We start from the raw sequence: 11726 nt of genomic DNA on the forward strand, positions 1-11726 counted from the left end.
CTTGCCCCCGTGAAATTAAAATGAAAAACCTTTTTCACATTGAGAATGAATGACTCTGGCTATTCATTCAGGGCCACGAACAACAGGGCCAGTTGTTCATACGTTTTACATTACCAACCTTAATCACGATAGCATCAGAGCCCTCTTGTTTCTGAATGCACTTTTTTGGCTGTTTCCTTTTCCCTCCATCTAAACTGTTTCCACTCAGAGGGCTCTTGCACAGAAACAACCACATTTTTGATCAGTTCTCACTCTGATTGATGCCAGTCATGACATGTGCAGATGGTCTGTGCCTGCCACGGCCGGAGAGAACAGGGATTTCCCAAAAACACAGTACATCAAAACAAGAGTTAGTCCTGATGATGACTCGTCCCTCCCCGGCTGTCTGGTGGTCTGTCCCTGTCCCTTCGCCTCCAGCCTCACATTAGTCTAACAGCAGCAAAGCTCTGGATTAGATGCTCATTCAAACCACTGTACAGACATTTGTGATCGCATGTGAAATTCTATTCAATGAAGGTTTATAAACTTCCACCACTGCCTCTGTCACTCTTCCAGTTTCTCAGCCTGACTCCTTACTCTCTAGCCCTCCCCCCCCCCCCCCCCCCATAGGTGCCCCTCTCTCCCCCCTGCCATCCCTCCATCTCTCAGACATGGGCAGGGTAGGATATCCCGACAAAGCCAGGCTGTACAAACACAGCTCTACGACAGGAAGAACTCCCAGCCCTGAGAGAGGAATTTCCCCTCAGAGCGCACACACTAATGCACACACATACTTTTCCATATGCCACCATGCTTTGATTGAGCAATGACAATATTAGTCTACATACTACAATGGAGATTGTAGTAGACAACATGTGCCATTTATCATTTTAGACAACAGGCTTTGGTGCTTTAATCATTTAAAGTTAGCTATCAGCTATGGAGGCCAGACACTGAATGGGTAACACTACATTTTTGGGGGTTTGTATGTTTCCTGTTTCTTGGAAAGACATTTATAATTCTTCACAAACATTTTTGGTCTCCACCAACTTCTGAGAGAAATATCTGACTCTTTAGCTGCTAAATGCTGCTCTATGTTCACCAGCTAGCTGCTAACTCTACCTGCTGTTTGAAGCTGAGCAGGTAGTGACCAGTGGTTTTTAGAGCTTCATTTATTTATTTATTCTTTCTTTTAAAACAGCCGGTAAGAGTGAAACAGAACAGTAAAGTTGCAGCCAGACAGCTGAACAATGAGTTGACACTCACGCAGCTTCATGAAGCCAGGAGGAGAAAAACGTCTCTACGAACGACCCCTTTCACATAATACAATATTTTCACATTGTCATTTGACACACTGTTATAATAAAAATAGCAATTATAACCGCATTAAAAGATAATTGAATATTCATTAATTTATTTTGGAGACTCTTTGTTGTTATTGAATGTGTTGAATTGTAGCGTGTGGTTCATGTTCAGCTTACCTGCAGTGAAAGTCATTTACTAGAATTAAGTGACTGGAAGTGTACCAATTAAACACGGCCTCTATTTTCCCTATAATTAAACTTCTTTGGAAATGATTACATTATGTTAAAATGTATTATGCTAAATTAAGTTTATCTAAGTTACATATATTTTAGCTCACTTTCATTTGTAATCGTTTTCCTTTCTTTTTTGTCTTGTTCTTTAACATTTATCCATCCCATATTTTCACCAGACAACATTTGCACTCCCTGACTATTGCCAATTTCCCTCATGCATTAATGATAATGAGAAGTGCCCATCTACGTCCAGAGCCGTGATTAGTTCAGGGTGGGAGATGCTGTTTTAAATTTAAAGTTTTAATTCATGTTATCAACTCGCAGTGAGGAAATAAAAAGCTTCCCTCTTGTTTGTTGTTTTTACAAACCGGAGTTTAAAGTTTTAACACTATTATGTTATTGTACTTAATTATTATTTAGCTGTATTTTTGACATGTCTGATAATCTTAGATGTATTTTGGCCAGTTTTGGTTCGCCATAGCTAATTAAACAGCATAAATCCTAATATATAATCAACTGCCACACACTACGCTCATCTCTGCAGGTCCAAACTCAGAGGCATCAAGTAAATATACAGTAATTAAACAAATGCACTTAAGCCTTTGTGTACATATAAAACATCAGTGCAGCGCCATAGAAATCTTACATGCATACACGCACAGACATATATATCTATATATATATATATATATATATATATATATATATATATATATATATATAATACTTGCTGTGTAGCTGAAGGAGAAAATAAAATGAACAGCAAATTAAAACAACTTTTAATATTCATAATCTGCAGGTGAGCACTGGTCGACTTTGTGCATCTGGCAACTCTCACTCTAGCGTCAGAAAGCTCAAGTAATTACAGACTCGCACGTTTACAAACAAAAGACAACTCACATGAACACACACACACACACAAACATGCAAACGGTTGTCATGGCAGCAGCTGTGCCTGAGCCCGATTGGACGGCTGCCGCCTCACCTGCACAGCAAATTAGTGGTGGAGGTAACCACAGTAACAATGCCATCACTATTCCAGTGGCAAAGCTCATACCGTAGATATGAAACCATGTCGTCAGTTTCATGTTGTGTTAGAATGCTGCAAACATTCTACTGCAGAATAAAATAAAATGTTATCTGGACACTGAGGCAGTCAGACTCATGATTAAAGCAGCCTTGTGTCAAACGTGATTATTGTGTTATTGATCGATTCCTTGCTTACAATAACACAGAAGAAAAATCAATCTCTTTGTATCAAGGAGTGTCCAACACACAGGAGAGCGAGACAGACGTGACTTTAGGGTGGATCATTTGTGAATGTCCAAAGTCTCTGTGGGTATTATCCATCTTCCTGACCTCAGGTAAAACACTCACACACACACGCACACCCACACACACACACACACACACACACACACACACACACACACACACAGTGCGAGATGTGGACTCAGACCCCCGGTGTGCAGCCGTCAACCCCACCCTGCTCCCATGACCCCGTCCCTATAATTAAATGTCTCTGTTCTCGCATTCTTGTCTCTATTGTTTTTCTTTCATTCTGGACATAATTAGCGGTCACCTTTATCTTCCCCTCTTCACCCACCACCAGATACCATCTTCATCATCATCAACTCTCCGTACCCAGTGGTTGAAGAAGTACTCAGATTCTTTAATTAGAATACAATCTTGTAAAAATCTTTCATTACAAGTCAGCGATATCAAAGTATCAAAAGTAAAAAAGTACTCTTTCTGCAGTAAAACTTCCCTTGTGACATGACATTGTGAGATTGATGCTTCAATGTGTAAGCAGCATGTTATTGTTGTAGCTGCTAAAGGTGGATCTAGTTTTTACTAGTTAGGTAGTTTAGTCCAGTGGCTCTCAACATTTGGACTTTCCTCATAATCTTCTTTTTTTTGTGAAATATTGGATAATTTGACATCTTTAAGCCATGAACAGTTCCCTGACATTATTATTGTAACCATGATGATGGTCCCCTAACCTCAACAAAATACTTATTTCAACCCAAACTGATCATTTCATAAGCCACCGAACTTCAACCAAAGAGTTGTCACGTCATTAAACGTCTTCATAGAGTACTTAGTTAATTAAAGTAACGTTGTCAAGGCTGATAAATATACTGAAGTAAAAAGTACCATATTTCCCAGTAGTGGAGCAGAAGTATAAAGTACCTCAAAATCGTACTTAAGTAAATCACTGGTTACTTTCCACTACTGTCTGTCCGTCTCTGACTGTCACATTCCTGCAGAGTTAATTGACTTAAAGTAAACTATGCTGTGGAACAACAGAGGCCTCTCAACATGCCGTGCCCTAATCCTCCATGTCGTCCTGCCCCATCGTCACCCGGTCCTCCCCATCATCTCTCCCCTCCTTCACCTCCTGCTGCTCATGACTCTCTCCCCAGGATGAGTAAGACATTATGACAGACACACATCTGCAACCCCACCCAAAACACCTGTGCCCCACACTGAGACCATCCACTAAACCCTCCCGACTCGCACTTCCTTCTTCATTACGCTTCATGACGCTTCATTACGCTTCACATCCACGGCTGGACTTTCAGAGAGAGGCATTATGAGAGAGAAAATGGTCTGGGAGTGGTGTGTGTCTGCACAGGATGGTGTGTGTAACAGTGTGTGTGTGTGTGTGTGTGTGTGTGTGTGTGTGTGTGTGTGTGTGCCCGTATTTCTACAGTCTTGAGAAACAAATTGCAGGACTTTTACATTTAAGAGATCTCTATGAAGATGGTCATGTGGTTACTTTTGACCATCTGAGCCAAACTGGGGAATCCAAACAAAACAACACGTCTGATATTTTTCTGTTAAAAAGGAGGCGCATCAATTTTCTATGACAACCTAAACTTGTTGGTCTCAAGTTGACGTGAGAGAAATATTAGCGAACAACAGCGGAATGAAAGTTATTTGCATTAAAACACCACTTGGTTGCGATAGGTAGACAGATAAAGGCAACCATCGATTATTTTAACAGTCAATTAATCCATCTGCATTCTCAGCGACCTGTAAGATTTAATAATAACGAGCAATACATCTTTACGTTTGTCTATCGCCATGGAAACTATTCTCCTTACCGGTAATTGGGAATCCAGTCGCCTATCTCCATTAAACAATGGCTGAACCGCCTGTCATAAAATATATATGGAGAGTATCTGTCAACATAAGAAAAATGCCTGTTCCGTGATATGTGCTACAGTATTTTGCAACAATAAGGATAATGCATCTCAGTGGACAGGAATGACAGAGCGGAGGTGGAGAGGCATCATGGGACAGGGTTGAAATCATTACTCAGGACTCTGGTCAGAATACGTTTCATGATGTGACGGCTCAGTGAAATGTTTGTGGTTGCTCCTGTCAAGTTTCGGGCAACACGAGAAACCTCGGAGAGAGAAGAGGGAGGATCTATGACAGCTATCGTCTATATCTCTGCCTGCTCTGCGTAATCCACCGGGACGTGATGTGGCCGAACATCACTGGAGGGCAGTGACACGGAGAACAAAGGGTTTACAGTGAGTGAGAGAGAGCGTTAGAGGGTGTGTGTGGGAGATGTTGGAGGTGGAGGAAGGAGGAGGGTGATGAGATATGACAAGAAGAGAAAGAGATCGATGGCGAGGAAAGTCAACTATTTGCTGCGATTACATCCGTGTGTTTAAAGGATTGTATACCACACATTCAATGACATCCAGAGACTGTAATTTCACTGAGATCATGTAAATCAAGGTTCCTCTTTTCTCTCCTAATAAAGAAACTCCCACCCTCAATCCAATTTGCACACAAATGAAATCATTAAAACACGCTTCCCTTGAGCCGTTTACCCCCCGAGTTATTAACTTATCTCTACAAAACACAAGCTCCAGATCCCAGAAGAATTAACCTTCTTTGTGTTTTGTGTGTTGCTGGCTGATGAATTCCTGATCTGTGTGTTTGGGGTAGACTAAAAGTGTGTGTGTGTGTGTGTGTGTGTGTGTGTGTGTGTGTGTGTGTGTGTGTGTGTGTGTGTGTGTGTGTGTATATATGTATGTGTGTGTGTGTGTGTGTACACAAGCCTGCAGATTTGTGTGTACAAACGATGTGCACAACAGTATCAGCGTACACGCAGGTATGCAAGGCTGCGTAGGGGAGTCAATTAAGGGACAAAAGAGAGGAGAGCTCAAACGACAGGAGGAGAAAGAGTGAAAGAGAGACTCTGGAAAGAAAGAAAGCTCCAACTATTCTCCTCTCCTTTCGTTTCCCTTCACTGACTTCCTCCTGTTCGGCTCCCACACAGCAGGAATGCACAGGTTACACATGTGTGTGAAAGAGTGTGTGTGTGTGTCTGATATGATCGGGTCTCTTCTGATCAGTTTCAGAGATGGAAGGTAATACATGAACTCAAGTACTATATTGAACTGATATATTATGTTTTTTTACTCCATTTACCTGACCACCTACTGATTACTTTTAGATTAAGATTTAACATTTAAAGTTTAGTTTTAACATTTTGGGGAAAATGCTTATTTCATGCAGAGCGTTAGATGAAAAGATTGAAACCTCTCTCTTGTCTGTAAGCCTAATATGAAGCTACAGGCAGCAGGCGGTTAGCTTAGCTTAGCATTAAGACTGGAAACAGGGTGAAACATCTAGCCTGGCTCTGTGCAAAGGCAACACAATCCACATATTGCTCATCTAATCAGTAACTCAACACATATCATTTGTTTAACCTCAATAAAAAGGATAGAGACGACACTTGGCTATGTGCCGGTCTCTGAATTTGTTTCACCTATATATATATATATATATATATATATATATATATATATATATATATATATATATATAGGGCTGTTTATGAGATGTTATCAGCTCCACCAAAGAGAGAATTTCCTTTTAAACATCTTAGATGACGAAATCGAAACAGTTTGAAGCCTAATTAAAGTGGCAATCTCAAAGATTTTCATTAAAAAAAATGTCTGTTAAGTCATTATCAAACGCTAAAGGACATAACACAATGGTGATTGAGCCTATGGACCACTGATGAAAGTATTGCAATGATGATATATTTGTAGTACTACGAAGCGGGTGTCTGCGGCAAAGTTACTGCTAATTCAAACCGAACATTTTGCTGATAATACTTCTGTACTTTTACTTAAGTGGGATTTTTAATTGTAGGACCTTTTCTATTTATATTTCTTAAGAAACACAGGGAAAGCAGAATAACAGTAGAGCAGACAGACAGTGATGGGAAGAAGACTCACAGCAGCTACACCTGAACCTATTTGCATGACTGCCGCACTTTGCATGTTGCACTCAGAGCTCTGCGTCAAGAAGCTGCCTGACAAGAATTTCACTGAGGAGGAAAGTGCTTTGTTCACCTCAATGCACTCAACTGTCCACATTAAGCTCAAGTAAATTCAACATTGGGGACGACTTTTGTATATGATATCTGACTTAAACACTCGGCCACCTGAGTCTCATTAAATTCTAAATAAATAACAGCACGTAGCACTAACAACACATCTTAGAAATAAGAATGTTGTCAAAAAATATATTGGCTTAAAACTCCTCTTTGCGTATGGATAGCAACCATCAGAACAAAATGATGAATCTATTGACTGTAGTTCTCTTCTTCATGCTCTGAATGTGTAGCATGAATCAGCATTCGGCTCAGAATGTGATAACACAAATATATAAGACTCATATCTATGCAAACGCACAAGATACATTTAATGACACGGGACAATTGACACACACACACACACACAGAAATTAGCGCACACACTCAGCCCAATGCGAGTCTCTCGCAGCAACAGTCAGCTCCATGGCCTCTGGCAGTGAAGCTGACCATGAATGAGTTTTAAAACTTGACATGAGGATTATAAACGGTGGGAACTTCACTCCATTCATTTCACGTTAACAGTGTTTCTATAGCGCCTATCATATTGCCATTTGTCACAGGTCCTTTTAACAAAAGAGCAGGCCTTAACCAGAGCTTGATGAACTACTTCTGAGGGACAAAAGGTCAGGAAACATCAGATTTAGTTCCCACAATGTCTGGTGAGCAGTTGTCATGTGCAGAATCTAGACTTATAGACTGACAAATAAGCCAGACATACGTTTTGCACTGTGTACCTGCCAGCCTACCTTCTCTTTAACTTTCCATTCATCCTCCTGACGAACACTTTTGTCAGATAAACAAACTGAGCACTCTCTCTTGGCAGTTCGCTCTGTTCCCCACATCATCCAAACAGATGCCACAGTAAAACCAGCAGCAGAGAGAGGGCTGAAAGGAATGACTTTGCATTGATGAACTTTTCCCGTCTCAGCGGAGGCGCAGCAGCTGAAACATCCCAGACCTCTGAGTGTCTGCGATTCTATCGCTGTGGCCAAAATGAAGATACGACCCTCAGAGTATCTGTAAGATCGCTGATAGGACGCACAGCTAAATCTGGACGAGGTAAACAGCAGAGACATTGTATCAAATCCTCATGTCCATCATGCCTAAATGTCATTATACTTCCTCGACTCCTCTGGAAAAATAATTCTTCGTCAGCTAACACTCGATTAGTCGATTATAGTTGATTGATTTAATCGACAAATCTGTAAAACTGAGTTTCTCCACAAAGAATCACACAATAACACCACTTTACATCTTGTGTTTACCAGAGAAGTGTTCCTCAGTTTCTTGGAAATAAGTAATAAAAACCAACTCATCGACTGAAGGGATCTTAGTCGACGAAGACCAAAATGACCGATTTGTCGACTAAGAGGTGGCATCTTCAGTGACGTATCTGTAAAATTCATCCACTCAACGACTAATGCTACTCTCATGTCTGCATATAAAGGAGACTACGGAGCAGGGGCTGGGAGGTGGTTAGCTTAGCATTAGTTAGCCAGCCTCAATCAAATGATGACAGGCGTATTTTTTAACTCTGGACAGAGCTTGGCGAGCTGTTTACTGCTGTGTTGGCTAACCGGCTGCTCGCTCCAATCATCTCCAATCATCTCATCTAACTCTCAGCAACAAAACAAATAAGCGCATCACCCAAAAATATCAAACTTGTCTTTTAATACAGTCTTTAAGAGGCTGCTGAGGGTGATTTGATGTTGTTCTGTCCACAGTTCGAAAAAAACTTTAAAAAAGGGACTTTTTCACTTTTTGAGGGCAGAGAAAATCTAACGGGAGATTCTGAGTAAGCATTATAAATCATCATAGCCTACATACACACTATTCAATACAAAGTATTCTTACACAAACATATCCGTACCATTAGCTGTCCATATATATTACTGTGGTCATTTACTGCCGCTGCTTCAGACAGGTCAGTGGGTCTTTTGTTCGGTGTATTAAGACTGTACATGAGACTCACATGATAGAGATAAACAGAGAAAACCTGTTGTTTACAGGAACTGGCTGGTAGAAAAGTGAGACATCAGTAACCAGAGCCATCACAGCACAGACTTACAGCAGCCTAACAGGGATAAAACCTCCCCTGAAACCTTGACGACATTATATGCAAAACAAACACAACGAATTACAACTTTGCTCACATTCACAGACACACAAATGGGACTGCGCACATTTCCCTGAAGAGATTAGTGGGAGAAAGAACGAGTGAGGGAGGGCAGGGGACAGAGAGAGCTCACCTTTCCTCATAATGACTACGCTCACCTGTTCATCCCCTCACCTGGGGCAGGGGGATCACCCTCCCTCCCTCCCTCCCTCCACCTCTCAGAGATGGCCATGCGGATAAAGGGAGTCTTTCAGCCCAAAATACACGCTGCCACTGTGTGTCCCCGCGCTCTCTCTCTCTCTCTCTCTCTCTCTCTCTCTTTATGTCACTCGCCCCCCCCCCCCTGAAGCCCAGCCCTGAAACTGATCCAGGTAGACTTTCTGATGGAGAACTTTCTCACACTCCTTTACCTGTCAATCACACACCTCCCCAACATACAGGAGAAACCGTGTGGCACACACGCGCAGTATGCATGATGCACACACACTGAAGCGCACACTGAAGCAAACTGTACACAGATAAGGGAAGATAATTGGCTCTGGGACAGAGAGTCTCACAGGTAAATGGGCTGATACTAATCGAGAAGAAGAAACAAGCCAACTGTGTGTTACATTCTCGTGTGTGTGTGTGTGTGTGTGTGTGCGTGTGCTCATGTCAGCGTGGATACATTAGGAGTGTATGTGTGTGTCGTGCTGAAGCTTCACTTGGGTTTTGTGCAATATTACAAACATTATTACAGCACAATATGAATCGTACCAGAGCCACAAGGCCTTTTGTTGCCATTTCTGTTATACTTTCATGATGCGAAAGAAGTCAACCATGCTGAGAGCGATCAAAGGCTAAAAGAAAGGAAAGACTGCAGGAGGAAATACTAAGAAGCAAACAAAACCTCTGCAATCCGCAGAAAAATTGTGGCTCGCTCCTTCTTGTCCCTGCCAAGTCTCTTTAAAGGGATTCCCTGTAACTCTAGTTTTATTGATGAACAAGCATTCATTGCAGAAATAAAGAGTGCAGTAAAGAAGCCACTATAATTGGTGATGATGGAGGGATGGACTGATGGATTATTGGACTTTAGTGTAACTGCTTCAAACTTTCCTTGTGAAGATTTCAGGGATGAAGGTGAAATGATCGTATACAGTATATTTGGGCTGCACCTTATTTTCTTTACCCTTTATTTTCAGGGTTTGGTTTGTAAAACGTCAGAAAATAGTTAAAGCTAGTTGATGTCTTCAAATTGTTTGTTTTGTCCAATCAACAGTCAAAACCCGACTCATGGTTTCAGCTCTAATGCATAACAATGGGCTTGAATTATATATAAATAACAGTAAAACGACCGTAAAAAGCATGGTTTAAGAGGTACTGCATTATTGAAGGAGGAGAAGGAGGGTATCAATATTTCATTTTTTAAATATCACGATTATCGTCACCGGTATTTTGCAACACTCCTAATACGGGCTATCAAACACTGTTTTGTTTGAAGCGGCCAGATAAAAACATGAGGTTTTTTTTAGCTTCTTCCTGAATTTATTTGGAGAAAAACCTAAAGAAAAGAGAAATAGATGGAGGGCAGGAGGAGGAGAGAAAGGCGGATTGAATGATCGATTATCTCGGCCACACTCGCTTACTGGGGGTGCTAATGGGAGATTAATTGGTCTGCTCTTTAATGAGGACACAAGATGAAGCAGCAAGCAGTTTAATCGAGACGATCGTTCGATACGCCCTGGAGGACCGAACGGTTTTGAGTGCAGAAAGTTCAGGATGGACGGAGGAAAGAAGGGAGAAAGAGGACAGAAATATCCAGAGCAAGAAACAGATACGACTCTGAGAAGATCAAGGGATGAGAAACCTTACTGCACAGATAACTATAGTGAGATTCTGTAATATTGTGGATTTGTGAAAATGCCGTTTTTCACGGCACAGTTGTGCTTTAAGCTAAATGCTAACATCACAAACCATGATCACACGTTGATGCTAACAGGCACAATTTTTTCCATGCCCACCATCTCAGTTTAGCGTGTTAGCATGCTGACATTCGCCAATTAACACTAAATACAAAGTACAGCTGAGGCTGATGGGAACGTGATCAGTTTTGCAGGTGAACTATTGGTCCAAACAACAGCTGTGTGAAATAGCACCACTGCTTTATCTACATTAGGATCAATGTTTGATTTCAGGACATTGTATTTGTTCTTTGTGGAGGTGGTGGTCTTCTTTTTAGGCAAGTTGGCCCACCTCTGCTATAATTTGATCCACAATTTGGTTGTCACTGTATGAATCAAGGCAATCATGAATGAATGATTTCTGAAATTTGACTTTCTATTAGCAGGCAGTCCAATGTGACAGATACTGTGATATACCATACACATTTAAAGTAACGTCCAGTACTCTCACCCGTACCCAGAGGAAGGACAGAAGAGGCATGTGAGTCTGAACTCTGCGTGTCATTGTTATTCAACTCTAGCTTCACTTTGAGTGTATTGTACTTGAAGCGTAGCCTGTTCCCTTGGTAACCATACCGATAACCAGCACTGCCCCTGTACTTACCGGCCACGCGTATTTGAATGGAATGACAATATGTCCATTCGACCCATCCTCGCCTCCTCCTCCTCCATCGTGTCCTCGGTAGTAGAGCGACTGGGAGTTTCCACCCAGGATCCCCGTGCTGCCCAACCCGAAGATGCAG

General features: G+C 41.5%; 1 protein-coding gene across 1 annotated transcript in view; it reads right to left on the reverse strand.

Annotated features, from left to right (window-relative positions):
* LOC306779621 (uncharacterized protein) overlaps nucleotides 1-11726 on the reverse strand; it is a gene marked incomplete at its 5' end in the record, with an annotated part of 38227 nt that overhangs the window by 21727 nt on the left and 4774 nt on the right. Inside the window, one exon of the mRNA XM_079271589.1 lies at nucleotides 11588-11726. This exon is cut by the window's right edge and continues 191 nt beyond it. Coding sequence (XP_079127715.1) covers nucleotides 11588-11726 — 139 coding nt within the window. The remainder of the gene's footprint in view (nucleotides 1-11587) is intronic.

The sequence above is a fragment of the Melanostigma gelatinosum genome (genome assembly GCF_949748355.1).
Source record: "Melanostigma gelatinosum genome assembly, chromosome: 7".
Classification (NCBI taxonomy): domain Eukaryota; kingdom Metazoa; phylum Chordata; class Actinopteri; order Perciformes; family Zoarcidae; genus Melanostigma; species Melanostigma gelatinosum.